General features: G+C 42.5%; 1 protein-coding gene and 1 long non-coding RNA gene across 7 annotated transcripts in view; one reads left to right on the top strand and one right to left on the bottom strand.

The window, feature by feature from the left end:
- The window catches only part of PTPN12 (protein tyrosine phosphatase non-receptor type 12), a 76889-nt gene extending 74572 nt beyond the window's left edge, over window positions 1–2317 (top strand). Inside the window, exons 17-18 of the mRNA XM_074560250.1 lie at window positions 455–571; window positions 1354–2317. Coding sequence (XP_074416351.1) covers window positions 455–571; window positions 1354–1415 — 179 coding nt within the window. The 3' untranslated portion in view covers window positions 1416–2317. The remainder of the gene's footprint in view (window positions 1–454; window positions 572–1353) is intronic.
- Window positions 2318–8617: 6300 nt separating this feature from the next.
- On the bottom strand, window positions 8618–22529 carry LOC141750679 (uncharacterized). 6 transcript variants are annotated; one of them, XR_012590044.1, is made up of 10 exons: window positions 22093–22529; window positions 21925–21982; window positions 18484–18557; window positions 16231–16457; window positions 15937–16142; window positions 15259–15371; window positions 12681–14241; window positions 12426–12504; window positions 11861–12331; window positions 8618–11075 (listed from the first exon to the last, which is right to left on the bottom strand). It is a non-coding gene; the product is annotated as an uncharacterized LOC141750679 (long non-coding RNA). The 6 variants fall into 6 exon arrangements; XR_012589964.1 differs by having other exon boundaries at window positions 8618–11037; window positions 12681–13391; window positions 22093–22523; XR_012590002.1 differs by having other exon boundaries at window positions 8618–11037; window positions 11861–12253; window positions 12681–13391; window positions 22093–22523.
- Window positions 22530–22641: the final 112 nt, after the last annotated feature.

Genomic DNA, 22641 nt, shown 5'->3' with positions numbered 1-22641 from the left:
TTTATTTATTTATTCTATATTAAAAGGAGTGTTATTTCCACTTGTTAATCTGTTCAGTAATCCCATAAGAGTGGAAAGGTTAAGTAACCTAACCATTTGAACTGAGAAAGTGTTTTGGGAATACTTTTATTAGAAGATCAGAAACTACCAGGGAGAAATTTTTCTCCTTGCAATTCACAAATATGTCATGATCTAACCTTGAAATGCCTGTATACATACAATTGCTTCAAAAGCTACTTTCTATCCATGATGCTTTTCTTGCAACGAGCTCATCTGTTCCTAAACAATTTTGAAGTATGCTTTTTAAGAAATGAGAAATTGGCTGTTAAATCTTTATTTTTGTAAAAAATATTTGATGCAAGTTGTGTTTTGGACTGAGCTGCGCTTGAAAATAGCGTTCACGCAGTGCTGAGTAAATGAGTGTTAGACTGAGGGAGGTGTTTGTCTTTTCCAGATCATCCTGAAAGGAGCAGCAAGACACCAACTGACGTTTTATCTCAGATTTCTTTTTCTGGTTTCACCGATACAAGAGGTCAAATTTCAGAATATCCTGCAGAAGTAACAGATCTTGGTAACTGCAATTCTTTCAAAACATAATCACTAGATAATTTAAACACAAGATTCCTTAACATTACTAGCTTGGATGGCTTCTGCTGCTATCTCCCTGCCTTGTCTCTTCAGCATTGCTGAAAGTTCTCCCCAGAGCGAGCGATTCAGTCATTCTTTGCTTTGTTTTTCAGAGTGTATGAAATACAGAATTAGTCAAATGGAGTATAATTTCGGTAGAACACTGAAAACTTTCAGAAATAATACCTGAGAAAACTGCTCTGGTACACAGAGAAGGGGTGTGTGTGTGTGTGGAATCAATAAATAATAACAAAGGCTGTAATACTTAAGGGTTATTAAACATTGGAATAGGCTGCCCAGGGAGGTGGTGGATTCACCATCTCTGGAGGTGTTTAAAAAAAGGGTAGATGGGGCACTGAGGGACATGGTTTAGAAGTGGCTCTTGTCAGGGTAGGCTAAAGGTTGGACTCGATGATCTTAAAGGTCCCTTCCAACCTCAACAATTCTATGATTCTATTCTATTCTAATACTGTATTTACTGAGAAGTACTTTCCAAGTGAGGTTTAAATAGTGAACTATAATTATATACAAATTCTTCATGTATGTATTTCCTATGGCCATGGTGCCTTTAGAACTCCTAATACTACGAAGTCATTTTCTAGCCCTGAGAATAAATCTCTTCCATAAGAGCCGGAGCATTTGTTACAGTGATCTTGACTGCTGCCGACGTTTGTGAGACTGCACTGTCTGAGGAGACAGGAGTAATAAATACATTTATTTCCTTAGGTTTTGGTAACCGCTGTGGAAAGCCCAGAGGACCAAGAGAGCCACCTTCGGAATGGACATGATCCAAGAACCAATGGACCATACTATCAATAAATTATACTGGAAGACTCAAGTGCCACTGAGAACTAGAAAAATAGTATTCCACTTTTCTGGGGGGCGACTAACACAGAGCAGTGTAGATCTAACTACCAAATGGTACACTCTTGCAGTACATCCCACGCAAAACCTTAAACATTGTTCACGACAGTGGATTCCAGTATTACAACTTAACTTTTTGCTGGGGCCATCTACCTGCCTTATTACACTTAGGAGAAAGTATTACATATGATTTATTTTGTAACTTCAAGTATTATTGCCTTAATGTCTTTTAACCCTGTTACACGCTGCTTGTAGACATATGTTAATATAGTAATACTTTCGACAGATTGTGTCTATGGACTACTTTTTGCTAACGTTTGATTACCATGTATGCATTATTTTGTATATGTACAGGGCAAGTAAGTATATAATTTGATAAAGTTGCAATCATAAAATATTAACAGAAGATGTAAGAAATCTCTGCATGATCTAAATTTTTGTGTACCTTATTTGTAAATTATTTGCCCTGAAGTTTTAGAAAATAGTTTCTGGGGTTTTTTACACAAAATTGCTGGACACACACAGCCAGAATTACAGGTTAGCAGAGATAAAGATTGTAATACATTTTGTAAATTGTAAGCAAAAGGTTATTTTTATATTATATACTGTTTAATTGTCAGACCTAATTTGTTCTGGTTTTCATCTAGTCACGGAGATTCAGTAAGTGCCTTGGAACAGTATTGAATTCTCTTAGCCTGTGTATGTTACTTCAGTGTTTTGAGTTCATCTGGAATTAGATTATCAAAAATATTTGTACGTTTCTAGTATATTTGACCTGCCAGTAAAAGAGAAACCATTCTACATAATCAACACTCCTTAGTTTTCATTTTAACGTTTCATCAGTTGCAATCTTTAGAAAATGCATCTCTCTCAACTTCCGGTATAATTAGGGTTTTACAGTTTTAGTATGGCATGTTTCTAATTTGGGGAAACCAGAACACACTGGTGAAAGGACTGTTTAAATACCACTGTCTTCTCTTACAAATGGTAAATACCATTTTTGTTGTTCGGCGACTGTGTATGTAAGACAGCAACTTATATGAAGGTTCACATAGAGCCCTTGCAGCTACACTGTATCTTGGCAATATATTATGTCAAGAGTTAATCCTTATAAGGATTCCTTACTTAAACTTTTCTGTAATACAATCTTTAAATTAAAGAAAGTCAAAATCTCACTATGGGTGTTTTTACTCTTAGGAAAAAAACCTGTTTTCAGAAGCGTCCTTCACTAAAGTAGCGTGAAGGATGGCAGTCTGGCTTAGTTTATAGATCTCGTACTTGAACAAAATAGCGACCCTCAGGACCTTCTTTTTAGCAACGACTTTAAAAGTTCTGGCTAGCAATAATGCCAGGGGAGTGAAGAAGAGTGCTTAGAGGAAAAACGTTTATTTTAAGTATTGGAACTATCTGTTAATCTGAACTTCAGCCATGGAAACGTTATGTTTAATTTACTACTTGTACCTTTAGGGCCTCTCCGCTACGAGAGCGCTAATGCCCAGATAGCAGCCCTATTATAACTTCCAAAAGGTACATTATTTGCAATTACTGTCTTTGACTGTGGATTAATCGCTGTACATTTGGTACACACGACAGACTGCCCAGCTGGGGAGCTCTTTCAAAGAACTGTATGCACTATAAATACTTATCTTAACTTCCCACAGGTATAGTTTTGCAATTACTCATTTAAAAGTAAATAATTCAATGATATATTCCATGTGGGATAACCTATATCAGCTGGATTCCTGCTTTGTAAACGGTTCAGACAGCTGGAATGTCTTGCAGTTGGGTGCATAAAGTTGGCCTGAACTTTGTTCCCCTTCCCCTGCATTGAAGACGATCAGCTCAGACTTTAAGAGACCTCCCGCGGCGCTGTCGTGCGCGTGGGCTGTCACTGCCACCAGGCAGTCCAAATCGGTGTAACTTTTTGAAGCAACTGTTAAATAAGAAAATTGCCAAATGTGTTTTGGATGTACTTTCTGAAGGATCATTTCCATATTTCTCTACCAAGAAAATACAGAACTGTGCAGATTGTAGATTCTCCACTTCCCACATTTGAATTTCACCTAGAGCAAAGGCTGACAAAAATCTGTGTACTACATACAGGCCATCTGGCAATGTTTAATTAAAGTACATCCAGGTTCATATTTTTTTCCCTTAGATTTGCATGGATTTGGATAGTATTCCAGACTGAGTTTGTCACAAAGTTCTCAGCCTTTCTTTGCTTTAGCAATATGAAACTGAGTTGCCCTGTATGGATTTCTGCATCCTTTCACGGACTTGTTTTACAACTCGCTGTTGCCTGCTTACATTCATCCGAGCTCTATATTTTTACCTATTTTATTTCAGGTAAACTGAGTTTCAAGTGCAAGGCAAAACCTGCCCAATGTCGTTACTTTCTGTATCGATGCTGGTGGGGGGTACGGAGATAAGCGCAGGGCTGGGCGCTGTGCCCTGAGTAGTTTCACATCATAACGTCCCAGTGTTATCCAGTCCAACAGCTTCTTCCAAGAACAAGACCTTTCTTTGCTGTGGTTTATTTGTAAACCCCTTTACATTCATTTTCAATATTACATTAGTTTACAAATTATCACTGAATACTGAATAGACCAAGTTGTTTTATATATATTTTGAAATCAATCATGGAATAGGTTTTTCCCTTTTGTTTAGGTCTAGTCTTTCCACGTTCCTTCAGTATTTTTCTAAAATGCCATTTATTAAATTGTCTAAATGTATTAATATTGAACAAATCATGCAGTAAATTATCACAAGAATGAGTTCTCCATGTTTTAGAAATGTAAATACTCGAGTCTCAGAAGAAAGCTGACCTCTATTAATATCACGGCTCGTCTCTATTATGCAGCATATTTTAGGTTTTGTATTGACTTGGAAGGTAGCTTTCTACTTTTTAGTGATCAGAGCATTACTTTAGCATTTTTATTTCTTATTTATCTGTTAGGAAAGCCTACTGCATGTACATAAAATTTTTCTTAAAGAAGTTTCTATCTTGGGGACTGTGCAGAACAATGGAAAATCCCAAAGAATTACCTTTGGGGTTTTGTATATTGAAATCTTGGATTGTGTTTCTTTGGAGACAACTTTCTAAAAGAATGAGCGCGGATCAGGTGCGACACAGTGAGTGGGCAGCATGGTAACCCCACACTGCTGGAGTCGTTGCTTTTAGCTGTAGATTATCTTAGAGGTGGGGGTTGATCTCTTCTCCCAAGTAACAGGCGATAGGACAAGAGGAAATGGCCTCAAGTTGCGCCAGGGGAGATTTAGATTGGATATTAGGAAAAATGTTTACACTGAAAGGGTTATTAAGCATGGGAACAGGCTGCCCAGGGAAGTGGTTGAGGCACCATCCCTGGAGGTGTTTAGATGGGTAGACATAGTGCTTAGAGATGTGGTTTAGTGATGGCTTTGTCAGAGTTAGGTCGACGGTTGGACTAGATGATCTGAAAGGTCCCTTCCACCCTAGGCACTTCTGTGATTCTATCATACTGTCTTCAGAGTCTTCTGACAATTGAACACTTTAATATTTGCATTTGAGGATTAAACTGCGTGTTTCAGGTTGTAATTCCCCCCATGCCACACATAGCGCTTGGTGTGGAGACTTATGCTTTAATAAATAGTAAGTACAAATTCCATGTTTCTGATGGAGTAATGTTACCGCTGCTGGTTTATTCCAAGGTCACGAACACAATAATGTATCTCATCTACTTCATTGTGCTTTTCACATACTTGATAATACTGTACTGTGGGTGACAAGCGGCTCCTCCTGTGTTACCTGGTGGATGTGGCAGGAGAGTTGTACAGCAATTAAAGATACTTTCATCAAAGTCGCGCAGAAGCTTTGGGTTGCGAAGGAAGAGCTGGGCAATGACTGTCTCTCTTGGAGCATCTGCTCTTCAGTGGACCTGAGGATTGAGAAGCTGCTTTTAAGGCGGGGGGGACGGGTAAAGGAGGGTGGTTGTAAGGCAGAGTTGAGAACAGGGAAGCTCCGTGTAGCCTGGACACCACTGGAGCTCCTTGGCCAGGTGTGAGGCAGACCACCCACAATCCAGCTGTAGCCATTCATAATTAAATCAGCTCCTGATTAATTATCTGCTTAATGTAAGACAGTTAAGATGTTCCGATGACAATCGGTCAGAACAAGTGTGATTGTTGAAGCAAGGGTAAAAGGTGAAGATCATGAGTGGCATCCAGGGGAAAAAATAATATAAAAGTTGCATTTTCTTTATTATTATTATTCGCAGTCTGAAAATTATTCTTTTCACTGCTCGATCACGGAAGAAATGAGAGCAAAGCCTCAGCCTTCCTGGCTGGAAGGAGGGAATGGATTGTCAGCGTTAAGCAGGTGATAAGCCTTGGACCGCACCGAGCGTGCTGCAAACAAGAGCGTGTTTCTCCCCATCTGATTTGGCAGCTCAGCTGGGCGAAGAAAAGCCTGCAAACACTGGCAAGAATATCCGAAGGTATAATGACCCAGGCATAGAGGCTTTTTTGTTATTTTTGTCTGTGCTGATTTGTACTTACAGCGGGGGAATAAAAGAATAAAGAACTTTGAAAAGGTAATTTGAGTTTAGTAACTGACTTCCTGGCCTTCAGAGCACTGGAGTGAGAGGGCTTACGTGTCGCAAAGGCAGCGGGAGCAGTGGTCGGGGTGGAAAAGGAAGAAGAGTTTCTCTGAGATCTGCTCCGAGCAGCTGGATGACGCTTCTGAGTGGGAAGGACAGAAAGCCAGGACCGCTGCCCAGGAGCTGTGCTCAGGAGGGAACACAAGGGGTGATAAAGATCAGTTTTAACCTTAAAAAACATTAAACAAAAAAAAAAAAAGTCTGAATAAGTCACAGTAAGTAGTTATGAATACAAATTGGCTTCATAATACAGAAAATTACTTATTGAAGTCAAGTTTTAACACAGAGTATTTCCATGGTGAATATTAACCAGAGGCAAACCAGTGTCTTTTGGGCAATAATAAATGCACAGCCATAACTGGATTTTGTTGCAGTCAGACTGAATCTGTTTGACTGGCTGAGTAACTATATATTTAGCTTGATATAGTTAACAGAAAGTGTTTTCTTCATCCTTTCCCGTAATAGGAATATTTGCAGGTCAATAGACTGAATTGGTAACAATCGCAAGTTTTAAGTATGCAGTGTCTGACTGAATACTGACCTGACTTACCCGGTTAAGAGGAGCTTGTGAAGCAAAGCAGCCCTGTCACCTTGTCCCAGAGGCTGGTAACACGGGCAGAGATTCAGTTTGTGCCGCTGTGGATGCGATTCTGCCAGCAGCTGCCCCTGCCTCGGTGCTGCTGCTGCTTCCATGGGTGCTCCCAGCTCTGTTCCTCCCTCCTTCTCTCCTGACTCAGCATTTTCTTCTGATTCACTTGTTTTCTGCAACTACCATGAGAATGGTACCTCTCTTATAGTAGTTGCATTGATGTTAGCTGTTTGGTGTTTTGCTGTCCCAAGTCTTATTTTGACTAAATCTTGCATCTCCATTTGCATGTTCCCTTCCTTTTAGCCACCTCGTTGCTTATGACTAAACGTTCTTGGTACCATGTCCTGCTGGCCAGGTTAGTAACTCTTGTTTAGGCAAATGTAATACCTGATACGATGGGTACGAACAGAGCAAATTCAAAAGTGCAAGTGCTTTCTTCTGCTCAAATCTTACTTTGCAGACTTTTCCCAAAGCAAACAGCCCCCCGTGGGATCCTTCCACTGCCCTCACAGGCTGGTCACCAGGCTGTAATTGGTAGGGGAGCACGACTCGGACTTTTGCGGGTTTGACGTTTAGGTTGTGGTGAGAATATAGCATATTTTGTGCATAACAGAACACCAAGTCAATGGAGAAATACTCTGAAACAAGCTAAATAGAAGATTGAAACTCTGTATCCTAACAGCATTTATTTTATTAATTTCCCCCCCAGCCGTTATTTCTCACCTATGCAGCTCTAAACTGGAGAGAGCAGAGCGCCTACTTCTAAACAAAGTTTAAGTTCAAAGTGTAAATACCTAAAATGACTGTGAAGTGACTTTTTTTTTTTCTTATCTTCATGTTTTTCCAGGGCATCAGGTTACCTAAAAGTTAATTTGTTCAGCCTTGCAGGTGCTTGTAGGCCAAGAAGTTGCCTATGAATCCTAGACAGGAAGGCAGCCGATCAATGCGTGGTTTCATAAAGCAACTGTTTTTGTTTTGAACACGCGTCTCTCTTGGCTGGCATCAAATGTGGCTGATTTAACTTAAGTTAGGTGACGGCCTGCTGTTTCTCATCTCTCATACGACATCAAGGATGTCTGGAAAAACAGTTTTTCTTATTTAGCTGCACTAAAGAGCAGTTTCTCTGCCCTTACTAGTAAATCAGTAATGCAGCGCTGGGCAGGAAGGTCAAGTGCGAGCAGGGCAGTACACCGGAGGAGGGCTGGGTGTTTAGAAACCAGCAGTCCTGCACTAGGGGACAGGACTGTATTTAAATTTACTTTAGCAATGTCAAGATAATTGTTTGGCATATGGGTGAGGAATACACCTTCAGTCCAAACTTGGCACTTCTGAACCGAGAGCGTGACTCTTCCTCCTGGGTAACGCACCTTGCCTTGGCCAGCAAAGGGCTTCGGAGCCCGTTGCTTCAAGGAAAACAGGTTTTTAACCTCTGTGTTGGTGGCCAGGCTTGCTTCAACTGTCCCTAACCCCTGCATAAGTCAGTTATTAATTTCCTCAGGCTGAGGTTGCTTTTGTGCTAATCACTCCTCGGCATATCTTCTCTCTAAACATACTTGTCCCTCAGTTGTGTTCCTGTTCTTTATGCTTGCCCTCTTCATGTAGGGCCTAGAAAGTGTGCGGGGTGCTTGCAGGTGGTGGTGGTTACACCCTGGGTTATGGGACCGCACTGAAGGCTCTGTCGGGTTTCTGAGCAGGAGCCCTTGTGCCAGAGGCTGCACGCAGCAAAAAGGCTGTGGGTCCCCCCCCCGAGTCACGGACAGTGCAAGGAACCTGCAATTGCACTCTGTCATAGGAAACAAAAATGACACATGCAATCTAAACAAGATTGTGTTATTATCTCAGTCGAGGATAATTCTTACGAGTGAAGTCGCTTTGGAAGGTTTGAAGGAAACTTGCAGACTTGAGGGACAACATGGAAGAAATAATAAAGTTGGCCTTAAAACTCAGAGAGGACCGTGAAGGCTGGCGTGATGGGTCAGTGAAGCAAAAGCTGATCTCTTGGGACTGCACAAAGGCAAAAGTAAGGGTGTGGAGGACACCAAAGCTGAAAACAAGTAGTTGTGTTAAGTGTGGCAGAAAACAGCAGAGCTAGAGGTAACAGGAGTATAAATGATGCACTTAGCAAAAGTCTGGAGGGCAGCTGTTCTCTCACAGGTATAAGCAAGACATTTTATTTGTGAAGGTGAAATGAGATGTGAGATGGACAAGAACTCAGGGAAGATAAGTTCTTACATGTTCGGACCAGTCTAAATGAGAGCACCTGGAGAGAAGTCCAGGTGGAAGGGAATAGGCATCAGTGACAGCTGGGATGGTGGCAGCAGGCACAATGATGAGAAAAGTGGGTAGAAGAAGGAAAACAGAGGAGCAAAGGTCTGATTAAGCCAAAAGGAGCTTCAGCTGATGGCTAGGTGTCTACAAAACGAGAGAAGAAATTGTGTAACAGCTTTTTTTGTGCAGGAGGCAAATCTGGATTATAAGAGCACACCTATGTGATATTAGGGTTTGTTGGGGGCTACTCAGAGTGCCCACGCTGCTAAAAGACTTGGGGGAGGAGCCTCCTGGAGGACACTGAAAGGGTTAAAAAGATGGGAAAGAAGTCAGGAAAAGCATGAGCCACAGGAAGAAGAGTTTTCAGGACAGTGTGAGGAGGAAAAGGATCCTGCATTTGATGTGTCTGAAATCAAAAAGCCTTTGGAAAATGGTTTGAGAGAGAAGCCAGATTGGACATAGCCCAGAAAGAAATTTCAGGAGATGAACACAAGAAGTGAGCATGGAGGTGAAAATTAAAACAAATGCTAAATGTTTTGGGAGGCAAAAAGCTCAAGCACCACATTCAGCCCCACACACGCTTCCACACAGACACCAGAGAGTGCCCTGGGAGGGAAAAGAAGAGCCTTAAGGGAAAGAGCAAAAGACAACAGCAAGATGGAGATTAAGGTTAGGATGGAATTGAGGGCAAGCAGAACAACCCGAGGAGAAAAGACCAAAAAATGCATGGATTTGATGGCAGAAAGGTGAGATGTGAAAGAGGTAAATCAGTGGGAGAAAACAGTGCACTTACAGATTCCCTTTAGTTACTGGAGGGCAGTAGAGGAGAATTTGCGGTGCTGAATCAGAGGCATTTCAGCTTCTCCAGGAGGACCCCTCACCTGTCCTTGTTTCTGTGCAAAGCTCATTTTCTGTGTTATCCCTTCAAGCTGTGCGTGTGAAGGGTTAAGACAGTTTACTACCTTTTCTTTAAGGATGAACTATGCGGCACCTGTACAGTCCTGCAGCGAAAGTCTCCCAAACCTCGATAAAGAAAAATCCTCTCACTCAAAGCCGCTGCACCCCCACTCTCAGCTGAACAACAAAACACCTCTGAGCCTCGTCTGCGATGTCACCATTAAGATACGTCTATGGAAGCTTCGGCTCACTCTTTCTCAAAGGTTTATCATAATCTTTGCTGTCAAAAACATGCAAACAATGTGCAATTTTGTACACATATTCATTGCAGCTGTTACCTTGATGCATACACAGCTGGGGAGCAGCATTAGCCAAGTTGGCTCGGACTGAAACGAAGGCTAACGTGAATCGGAGTGGATAAACATGACACGACATTGATTGTATACAGGCTTAAAGACGAGATTTACTGTCTGAGGGCTGATGGCATAAGCTGAAACTTTCTAATAAGCTGTATAGAAGTAAATTCCCTTCATTATAGGGTTCTCAGTAGGTACAGGCTGGAAACAAGAGCATGGCTGTTCTCAAAGTCAGGTGGTGAGCACTGTCAGGGTTCCAGAGTTGTAATTCAGTCTGAAGGCCTTAAAAGCTGTGCTTGACATTGAATGTGAGATCAGTACGTGTCTGTACGTACCGTGAAATCACTAGTGCGCCCGATGCAACTGCAGCTGCATTTTAATAGGCTGCTCTGCCGTGTCCCTTGTGCCAGACTGCAGAAGTAGCCTCACCCAGCTGCAGGTTCCAGGGAATGCTGCTTCTTTTGATTCCAAGCCTTTTCTTGCTTTCTGAGCATCTTTTTACCTCCAAGCACAAAAAGCGGTGCCAAAGAGGCCATGCTTAAACTCTGTTACTTGGGCATTTACTGTTGCCGCTGCTGCCATAGGTGTGACTTGGTAGTGAATGCTCCAATACAGCTGGGTGACATGAACGTCCGTGAGCGTGCGCCGGGCGCAGGCGGAGCCCTGGTAGCCAGCCAGGTCAGCACAGCTTTGGGCAATGGCCAGTCCCAGCTGCCGCCTTCCGACTCAACTGGGATTTGCCTGCAGCACTGGCAGCTCCTCACTGTAAAGTTCTTGCCTGCGGCATAACCCTGGCATGCTGCAACCAGAGAGAAAACCAAGCAAGAGACGGTTGGACTAGAGAAAAAAACAGAAATGAAAATCACCTTGAAAAGGGGTGTTTGAGGAGGAACAAGGAATTATGGACTCTGGACAACACAGGCTTCATGTAACTGAGCAAATACGGAAGCGTATACAATTGCATGCAGCTACTGCTGCATTTTCTCAATGCTTGAGGGAGTAGTAACATCTCAGCAGTATAAACAAGTTGCATTTACCGCAGACCTTCACCAAAGAAGGGCATTTCATGCAATCTCAAAATGCTCTTCAAATGTTACCTGAGGAGTTGAAGCAGCTTCCATGGGAGGTTATGCTGCGTGGACTAAAAAGCAGGGCTAAATGCAAAGAATAGGTTAAATTAGGACACAGTATGGCTGGGGCAAGCCAGTGCAATGTGCCGACTGGCCTCCTGGAACCCTCAGCATATTTCAAGCCTGTTAAGATAGCTAGAAAGTCTGCAAAGTGGTTAGTGACAGTCTTCGTAACATCCAGTAATAGCCAGGCTCTCTCTGACATGACTTTTCTTGACCATTTCAGTGCACGTACTTAATCAAAACACGGGTTTGTTGAGTGCTGGGCCACCAACTAGAGCTAGAAAATACCATTTTCTCTGCTGCCATACCGTGGTATCCCCCATCACCTTCAAGATCTGTCCCAAATGCTGAACTTCATCACCTCTAAGGCTGTACGTGGCAAAAGCTTAGTATTCACAGTTTTAAAACAGTGAGTAAATAAAACCTTGTTTGTGCTCAAATCTCAGACTGAACTTCTGAGGTAAATGGTCTTTCCTTGAAGAGACTTACCTGAAAACAGCTTCTGTTTTGATCTAAGTCGTTGTTGCTGTAACAGTTGATTTCTTTAACCACTTGACTCTGGCCTCTGAAAATACAGCGTGTCTGTATGAAGAGCTTACTGTGGTGAAGCCAAGGCAAGAAACTAAGTTTTGCATTTTGGCTTACGTCCTGCAAACAGTTACGTGAGTAACTTCTGCACATAAACAGCCATAGCAAGCTCAACGAGGCCATTCATCCGCTGAGTTAAGCATGCGGGTAAATGTTTGCAGTTCTGGGGCGCTCGTAAGGAGGGTGGTTAGCTCTGTCTTTGGCAGCGCGGCTGAGCTCCACCGATCTCAGCTAGTGAAGTGGAAGTTGTCTCCCCCATCTACAGTTCCCACGTTGATGCACAGAGTTGCAGTCCTTAGTGGAAAAGATCACAGGCACGTAAGAAAATTGATCTTTTGGGTAGACAGGGCCAAAATCCCACGGAGAGCTTGGCTGTCAAGTCAAATGGAGAGCTGGACTTGGTTCAAAGAGGATCCCATTGTTAAAACATGGAATATCAAAGAACATGCTGAGCTTTTCTGCTTACCAACTCTGCTCACCCTTCACCAGAAGATGTCTGGTGTGTGGTTCCACCCCCGTATAAACTCCACCTGCTGCATTCTGGCCTAATGTCAAAAGGACAAAAATAAGTCAGGTCCATGAATCTTAGTATTTTTAAATCTTTTGCTACATTTGTTTAAATTTTTATTAGCTCCCTTGCTGTTTTCACTTTTTTTGAAGTGGTGTATTCGTTGCTCAGGTAAGCCTGGAGAAGTTGTCAGGAAGCAGACACAAATCTTACCTTGAAACACGCAAGCTCTCTGTTGTCCATTGGCTGTAGCCGCTCTCCTTTTACTTGTGGCATCTCCAAAATAGTTTCATCATTCACTGCATAAGCTGTAATATCACTTAGACATTTTATCAGCGCTGCCCAGTACATGTGTCTCTTTAGGATTTCACTCTGGCATGCACTGAACACAATTGCCTTGCTGCCAGTGCAAGAAGGTTGGGTCTGGTACAGTCTAATCCCACACGCTACTCATATCTCAACACAGCTGAAAGCACCAGTGAAAGGCTGGCAATTTTGTTAAAAAGTTGTAATGTAGCTTCTGATATGTATTTCATTAGACACAATTAAAAACTAAAACAGCTATCACCGTGAACTCCAGGAAGGAATCTAGGGTTACATTTCCCACTGATGGGAACAGTCCGTACCATCAGGCTTTTCTGAAAAAGCACTTGTACATTGGTTTTTATAAAAGTCAATTAAAAAAATGACTCATAACTCAGGTCACGAGATCTGTGGGGAGTAATTTGTGAGCACTTCAAAGGTGAAGCAAATTGCCTGGATAGACAACCTGATCCAAAACATGTTCATAAAATACCATGGTCTCCGCTTGGTGTGTGGTAAGAAAGGAGTGTGGTGGAGTCGGGAGGAATGAGGACGTAGCTCAGGAGGAGAGAGGTGGGAAGAGCTGAACTGCAGCGAGTACAAGGAGGAAACTGTCTTTGCCTGTGGGTAATAAGAAGTGAACTTGTTAAGCAGGTTCCCAGTTTTGTAAGATCCTCAGAAGGGCAGAAGAGGTGTGGCTGGGTAACAGGAATGCAGCACAAGGAAGACGTTTCTATTAAACAAATTGGTGGGGTTTGAGTTTCTCCAAAACATGCAATTGTGTACCAGCCTGGCCAGGCCCTGGGAAAGACTACTCCCCAGGGTGAAAGAAAAATTGGTGGTGGGACCTAATAAGGATAAACTGATCCCTGAAATGTCCTGGGGTAGGTGGGAAAGGTGGAGAAATTAGAAATGACGAGTTTATAAAGCAATCTGTTGTCACATGTAGATTTTGAGACCTCAAAGTGACACCTGAACAGTGGCACTTTATGATACCGTTGCCATGTAGTGAATACATATTTATCTAAACGTCTGCTGATATGTAATCCACTGATAAGGAGGATGCAATACAAGTAATTATTTTGTTAATGTAAATCAACCTTTAGTATACTTTATGACTAGTGGGACAACTAACAGTTCCGAAAAGTGTTGCTGAGCAGCTCCTTCCCCTTCTGTGTCCTCAGACAGCAAATGAACACAAGTTTAGTGATGCTGGAGAGAACACCATGGTATGGAACTTCTTGCAAACTTGCTGCACACTTCAGTGACACGATTCAGAAGGCTGACTGGAATCAATCTTTATCTCAATGGTATTTATGTAGATGTATCAAGCCAGCATTTTTCAACGTCTCTTCTTTCAGCGATTAAGATCCAGTTTGTGTGAAGGATTTTTCCATCTGTTTCTCCTCCTCTGAGCGTCGGAAGCGACCAGCACGAGGGAACTCACTCAGAGCAGCCTCTGGGCCAAAGTCTGTGGTGGTGAGATGACAAATCCTTTCTACACATTTACTGCAATTCGGGGCTACCCATCACGTACATGCAGCATTCCTGCCTCTAAGCCAGGGCAAGACTGCGCAAGTAACAACATACGGTACAACTGCGATTTTATGTAAACGGGCTGGTAGGAGACAGGTTATCTCCCGCGTTCAAGACAGTGATCCAAGGCTGATAGTGATGTGTTAGATTTGCTTTAATGTTATTCATTCCATCACAATGGATCCCAAAGCCCTTAACTGCCATCCGGTACATATATTTAAACATTTTTCGGTGACCTTATTTAATGTAAATATGTTCTAATAAGAAGTACGTACAGTGTCTTCTGCTTAAACCCAGCCTGCAGTCTCTGTGAGAAGCTTTCCTAATGCCATGGTCTAGAAACTTCAGGTACAATTATCTTCTAGTTATGTTGATACATCTGATAAAATCCAAGCACATTATGGCAAATGTGTTTTTACATGCAGCAGTTTGCCTTGAATTAATTGTTTCCCAGGATCATCGATGCCACTGCTCTGTAGAGCTGCTGCCTCTAATGTAGAATAAAATTTGTGAATAGACAGAAAGCTGTTTATTGTGGATTTTTCCATGTAGATGTTTTTTTGTTTGTATGAGTGAGAAGCTGAGGTGAGGAGTGACAGATTATCTGCTACTTATAAGTAGCCATTTATTTATACACACACACACACACATATATATAATCTGCTATTCTACAAATAAGTGCCAGTCTTTAAGACACAAGATCTGAGTTTCCTAGAAGTAAATGTGCTCCTAAGAACTGTCTCTGAAACAGCATAGGTTTTAATTGTCTAGGGACAGGGGGACAAAAACCACCAAGAAATCCATCTGATTTCAGTTTTTGAAAGAAACTAATGAGAAATACCTCACTCCTTCCATTGCAAAAAGGGCTAGAAATAGATGGAAGAAAGCAGGTTTCCTTTATTCCCTTCTTGATGCATGTGAATTTGCCTGAATTTGTCTTCTCATTCCTTACCTGCAGCCCCTTGTAGAGGCAGAACAACTCCCAGTGTGGGTCCTCTGCGTCCCTGCCGTTGAGACGGAGCTCCAGGTCTGTGATTCCATCCTCTTTGGCCATCGATGTGAACCCTGGCAACAAAAGGGGTATTGTTTGTTAAGGAATAAGTATTCTTTTAAAGTTTAGCTTGGGAAAGTCTATAGTTTTTCTTTCCATAATGGGCTTTTCCTTTGTATTGCCATTAAGAGTTGACTAATTTGAAACAGTTACTTTTAAGTTTTTCCTTTTGCAAAGCAGCATTCCCTGGTGTCGATTGTCGCTTTGGAAGTGTAGGCTGTTCTAAAACTTTATTAACAGCAGCAAATCTGCAACTAAAACGCTCCTTTTTTTTTTCTTTCATTTTTCTTCCTGAAAGGATGTTAAAAAGCAGAGTTTTGGTTGTGATGCCTGTTTAGGCAAAATTCTCATGTGAGTAGTTACTGTCTTTTCTCTAGGGGAAAATACCCTCAAGGCACTCCAGCCCTGGAGGAATCTTCTGAGCTGGAGAACATCTAGCTCCAAATCAACATCTTCCCTGGGTCCAGCTTGGGCTGCTACTGCATTTGTGATCATGCTGGGGATGGGGGAGGAAGGTTAGAGGCTCTCTGAAACTGAGAAGTGAGGGAAATGCTGGGCTCGTAGGAGTTGCATACCTACCTGAGCACGGATACCACATCCCAGCACCAGGAGACAGGACAGTGGGTTTGCCTCTAGTTTCTTTGTCCTTGCTCTTAACATCAATGGGTTTTATTCGTTCTGATCCAACAGATTTGAAACTCTCTTATTTGGTCTTCCAACAAACTTTATGCGCAGCTCAAAATATTACCTCAACAGTGTTGATAGCTGCCAATTTTCTTCTCAACCTGTATTTAGAGGGGACTTTGACAGTACTTCCACTAGACTTTTAGCTTTTCTTGTTCCCATCACGTACTAGGGGTTACCAATACTTACTAAGGGATTCTTCCCCTGGACTGCACGGGTGAAAAGAATCTGGGATTTAGCTTGGACAAAGACAGATCTCTCAGGATATTTGTACTCCAGTCGCTCGCTCTGTGGCCTTCAGATTACAATTGTGAAACTTGCCATATTGCCACTGTGTCCCTTGGTGCTACCTGTCCTCGACAGCAGCTGTCCTCTCCTGTCTGTTCAGCTGGTTCACTCTGAGTTGTCCACATAACCTGAAAATTAATCACCGGTTGTCATCCCCTGAAACAGTACTTTGTTCAAGCGACTTTAACTTTTCTAAAATCTGCAGTGGAGAGCAATGGATTTTCTCGCATTCAGCTCAGGGATGTCCAGAAATCACTGTACAGATTTGACATTGCAAGTGGATTTTTATGATTTTAGACTATATAACACCCTTTTGTCACTTTCAAAGATATACATGAGCAAGTGTGTGCTACAGTCTCGATTAGACAAAATATTCAAGATGTCTATTGGCATATTTTAGCACACATCTGGTGCTGGACATACTGGGTAGTGCTTCTGCATATGGGAAAAAATTATCACAACAGTTGGAATGTAAAAAAAAAAAGAGAAAGTGCCTTGATTTATTTAGATAAAACTGCCTGTAGCTCTTTTCTCAAGAAGAGCAACAGCAGCAAAAGCCCTAGACAAAGCATTAACATACTGAACTGGGAAAGCCTGATGGTTTCAATTCAGCCCTAGAAAAGAGTTCAAAGATTTTACGAGTGAGCGGAAGCCAACAGCAAGACCTTCTCCCCACAAAGTTCTGGATTTGGGTGATAAAGATGGCATCTTTATGCCAGAATTCTGGGTTTCTCTGTAAAATCTTTGTAACTCAACAAGACAAAGTTTCTTATGGTCTAAACATCTTTACTATGAAACTTCAGTCTCCTTTCACTTGCTGACAGCTGCTGGATTGTGCTTTATTCTCCTTGGGGTATACTGACCATATGAAATGAAAAGATCTTCCCAAGCTTCATGATAAAGCCTTTCAGATGTCATTTGCTTTTACTTGACACCATCAGAGGCCAAATAAGATGAAGCTGCAGTTTGCCTTGATCACGCTGTCATTTAAACAGATTTGTTGGGAATTGTTTATAACCTGACAGCAGTTGGATCCACTTTTAGCGCTCTGTTCACGACCCTGTGCATGAAAATGCTTGAGGTTGTGTGTAACCCTGTGACCTCAGCTGCTGCAAAGGTTCTCATTTTGAATTTGACGTGAATTATTTTCCAAATACTTCCTCAGAATGGACAATGCATTTTGGAAAAATTCAAATTGCTGTACTTCTCATCTTTCAGAGAGATTATTACCCTTTTGCCCAACAAGCTCTACCTATGTATATGTCACAGAATCACAAAATAGCTGGGAAGGGACCTCTGGAGGCTGCCTTGTTCAACCCCTCTGCTCAAGCAGGGCCACCTAGACTGAGTCGCCCAGGCCCATGTCCAGATGGTTTTTGAATATCTCCAAGCGTGGGGACTCCACAACCTCTCTGGGCAAGCTGTGCCGCTGGTCAGTCACCCTCACAATAAGAAAGTGTATGATTCTATGATTCTGTGATGTTCAGAGGGTACATCCTGTGCTTCAGTTTGTGCCCATCGCCTCTGGTCCTGTCACTGGGCACCACTGGAAAGAGCCTGGCTCTGTCCTCTTTGTACATTCCCTGCAGGTATTTACACACATTGATAAAATCCCTCTGAGCCTTCTCTTCTCCAGGCTGAAAAATCCCAGCTCTCTCAGCCTGTCCTCACAGGAGAGGTGCTCCAGCCCTCTGATTACTTTTGTGTCCCTCTCTGGACCTGCTCCAACAGGTCCATGTCTTTCCTGTGCTGTGTTCCCTTTTGTATTGAAAAATCCTAAGGACTTTTCAAATAGTCTATTTTTTTGGATGCTATGAAGACAACAGCAAAGCAAATTATCTTTTCAACTGCAAGAAGATATCATTTGAAATTGTGTATATCGATACTTTCCAAGTTTGCTCCATTGCTGTGATTGTTATTACACTTAAAAAAAGAAATATAGGAGCTAAGGCATTTCACGTTAAACACAACCAAGAGAAAAAAGATTGAAGAGCTGTGAAAACAGTAAGATGTAGCTATTTGAAAAAAAGACATTAAAGAAGAAACAAGTATTGTAGGTCCTCTCTGAAGTCTAAGCTCATTTTTGTGGCTTTTATGGATTCTACAGCGTGTTGGCAGATGAACGGTGTAATAAAAAACATTACTGTCACTCACTGTCTGCTCTGCCCCTCTTCCAAACGTCTAATCCACTGACCCCGCAGCGATCAGAAAAGAGACATCAGCTGCTTCTGTGGGAAAAAAAAAAAATGCTTTTTATCATAAACCTTGCTTTGTCACCTGTTTAATTGAAGATGCTGGGCTGCACATTCACGTTGCTTAGGCGTGGGGACACTTGCGAAGGACAAGGCAGGGTGGAAATTCTTCCCCTCCCTGCAGCAAGGCTTGTCACACTGTCAGCAGCTCCCGGTTACGAACCAAGTTAGTCCCAACTGTCTCATTTAGTTCAATTGTTTGAGTGGTAATTACAGAAGAATTTGGATATGCCACTGGTTGTTCTGAAAACGCTGACTATGGAAAATGAGGCTTTTCTAAAATAAATCACACTTTTACATGGTGAAACTACCTTTGTAAGCACATTCTGTGCACATAAGGCTAGTTTTCACCTCCATTTCCAAAAGTGAATAAATTTATTTTTAATGAATAGTAAGACAAAAAATGAATAGCAGCAAAAATTACATTTAGCTAATTTGCAGACAAAAACCAGCATAAAGATGTCTAAGTGTTATCAAATGTTTTCAATTTACTCTTGGCACATTTATTTCCATGCTTGAATTAGGAACTGAACAGATGCCAAACCAAGGAAGTAAGCACATGGGGAGCAAACTGTTGAAACTATAAAGAGATTAAATAACAGTCCTGAAAATTGTATTTCCATTTTGAGACCTGAGTAATGTTCCGGAGCATCACTCTGGAAGGCAGCTACGAGTAAAAAGCCAAAACAATGTAACTAAATCTGTGTACAGCACTTACACATAGCTTTTGATTTTATAGGGGATGTCTGAAATTTGACAAAGTTTAGGTGAGCATATACATCAACTTGTTTAGCTCCTTTAGTTACTGGAACAAGGTAGGTATTTAAACAATTTCTTTGATCAATAACCAATTATATCAGCATTTCATAATTATTCTAATCAAAATGACAACATGTTTGTAATAAGAGGTTTTGGTAAGATTACCCTTAATGTGTGTTGGATACTGGACTGCTGTGTGCCCCGCATTTTTACTGGTTTTGCCTCTTTCGGATTCTCATGGTCTAGAAAATCTTCACAGATTTCCCTAAGTGCTTATAAAATTATAGAGAAAAGCACATCGATATAATTTCCATAATCAGTTTAAAGTCTGCTACTAAAACAGGTAAGTCTTTCTCATCTCCATGTTTATGGATTCCATACCGTGCTGCTGTCACTCCACCAAGGACCGATCTCCACAAAGGATTTTTTTTTCAAAAAGGGGTAAATAGTTTCTTCAAAATTTTTTTTTCAAAAAGTTTTTATTCTGAAGCATTTTTGGTGTTTCTCATTTTGTCTCTGTCTTGCTCACAAGCGTCTGTCTGTGGTATATGTGCTGGCATCCAGGAGTTTAATTAAAGTAAAAAGAAGTAGAAAGGAAGATGCACTGAAATCTAAGTATTTCGGAATGCCTGTAGCACTTTAATGCATCCATGTCATCGGTGACAAAACAAGTGACAGGGATAACACCTCTTCCTCCAGCGTGCCCGCCAGGCTGGCCGCCACACAGCAGCAGGATTGTGGGATCTGAAACACAGAGCTGACTTCTGAATTTCAAGCGCCCTATAATTTTCCTTGCTGACAAATGGGTGGGAGATAGCAGTAAAAAACCTGCAAACATTAGTCACGCTGCTTTCCAGCAAGCAACAATTACACCTAATAGGTGCTCTGTCATCTTGCTCTGCTTGAATTTTCTAATGAATTCACTAATAAAAACTTGGCTTGTGCTTACAAGCACCATATACTACTTCAAAATGCAAAGGAAACAATAGCGTGACTGAAGTTTAGTGGCATATTGTCAGCTGTGTTAAAGTTTGCTGCACATTTGTTAGTTTAGATGTCAGTTTTTACATCTAGTTTTGGGCTATGAGTCCCCTTCCCACCAGTTTTATCTTCTTATCTATTTTCACATTAATATGTTGCATTATGATTCAATGCATTTTTTTTAAACACCCAGCATGTCCAATAAGAAGTTCAGAAATGAAGATTTGTCTTAATTACTAACTACATTAAGGTAAGTGCACATTTGAAGATACTCAGCTATTTAAATAGCTATCTAGCCTAATTAGCCTAATAAATCCTGCTGCATGGAGAAAAGTGATGTACTCTGGCATTTCACAGAGGTTGTGGTCAAGTTTCTTGGACCGAAAGCACAACCTAGCATTTACTTTAGTTAAAGATCAAAACCCTTGGGAAACACTGTTCTTCTGTTTTTCAAAGCCCCCAAAAGCGAGAGTGTCATCTATCCAGTTGTGGCTTACCTGAAGTTTATTGAATCAACTTAATATACTGCTGACTGGGTATCACTACCAGCATAGAAGTAAGATGAACTGGGTTGTAAAGCCTGCAAGGTTGAGACAGTGCCATGAGGTGCATAAAATTTCTCATTCTAGAGGTATTAAAATGCATAGGTTTTTCTCACCTACTGATACATGCAATAAATTTCTGAGGTAGCTGAAGACGACCTTCGTACTCACAGGCCTAGTCTAGTTATACCAGCCTACAGGTAGATTTGTACCTGGATTTCAGTCTGGGGTTGGATGTCAGTTGACTACTGCTTGAATATGTGCTGTAAAACGTTCTTCTTGTGCTTCGATGCAGATACCATTTTCCCCCTCATGAAATACAATTTGAGGATACACTTTCACAGCAGTGAAACTTGAATCATCTGAAGAAAAATCCTTTAAGCAGAGTTGGATGGATGTAGAAAAATTTATTCTTCACTGCTGTTGAGACGAACACTGAACTGAAGTCAGCCTGGTTTTACCATTTTAAAAAAATGAAACAAAGGAGGAGACGGCCAGAATGCTAGGAGCAAGCTGATTGTGAGGATGATTGGTTGTGGCCCAAATGAAAATAGTCTGTGAAGTGAAAAAATCTAATCTCAAAACCTTGTTTTGTATACGCATCATATACAAAACTTCACAGAGCAATCTGATTTGGCAGCAGTCTGCCAGGTAAAGTTTAATGCGATAGCAACCTTGCTCTTTCCACTGCCACAAGGAGACCTGCAGGTATGACTGACCAAAGCAGGAGGCTGGCAATGCAAACACTCCAGGAAACAAGGGCTCACCTTCTGTTTATTTCCATGACCGCTTCCTGCTTACTTTAGCTCTTGGGAGAATTTCAGTCTGCACCTAAACAGTGGCTATGGCAACGGTAGATGCCAAAGGCATGTCTGGGGGGTGCTTCTATTTGTGACAATCAACTCCACCTTACACGCCATGTTGCCTTTTGCTTTGGAGGGAGCAGCAGTGCAATCTCATTACTGAAGCAGTGGGTGTCAGTGATCTTGCTGACAAGACCGACATCCGACTATTCCAGTGGGACTGCATCTCCCACAGCAGCAAACCTTTGCAGCACTTGCCTTCCTTCCATCAGGCCTACGGGAGCTTCCAGGCCTTAAGCTGACTTCTGCTGATGATCTGGAAGAGTGTGGAAAACTCGGGTTCACCCAGAAACGCCGCTGGGACCTCAGCCTTGTGCACAGACGCCCACCAGAGCAAAGCCCCCAGCCCCAGGACAGATGTCTTACCCCGAGTCCGGCGGCAGCCTCTGCTCGGGAGAGTACCTGCATCCCCTCACACCAGCGTAACCTCCTGGGAAAGGCGCTTATTCCAAACCTTCCTCATTTTTAAACAAAAGCCTTTCTCAGTGAACCGGCTGCAGCGCTCCCCCCAGCCGTCCCTGCAGTGAGCAGCGCCAGGCGGCAGAGGGGAAGCCCAAAACCTGCAGAATTAAAGAAAACCAGCTCCCGGCTCGCTAGCGCCTCCAAGACCCTCCACATCCCGACCACCCGCAACCCGACAAAGCGGCTCCCCGGGACGCGGCCCCTCAGGCCTGGGCCTCCCCCTCCGGCTGCCACTACCCGACCCGGCCCCGCCCGCCATCGCTCGGGGCGGCTGCCCGCCCGGCGGAGTGTGAGGGGCGCTCCCCACCCCACCGGCTGGGGCCCGTCCCCGTCCCCGTCCCCGTCCCCGTCCCCGTCCCCGTCCCCGTCCCCGTCCCCGTCCCCGTCCCCGTCCCCGTCCCCGTCAGCAGCTCCCCCTCCCTTCGCCCCCGCTCTCCGACTGCGCACTCAGCC

Source organism: Larus michahellis, chromosome 1 (genome assembly GCF_964199755.1).
Source record: "Larus michahellis chromosome 1, bLarMic1.1, whole genome shotgun sequence".
Classification (NCBI taxonomy): domain Eukaryota; kingdom Metazoa; phylum Chordata; class Aves; order Charadriiformes; family Laridae; genus Larus; species Larus michahellis.
Note: the sequence above shows the minus strand (reverse complement) of the source record. Positions and strands in the feature narration are given on the sequence as shown.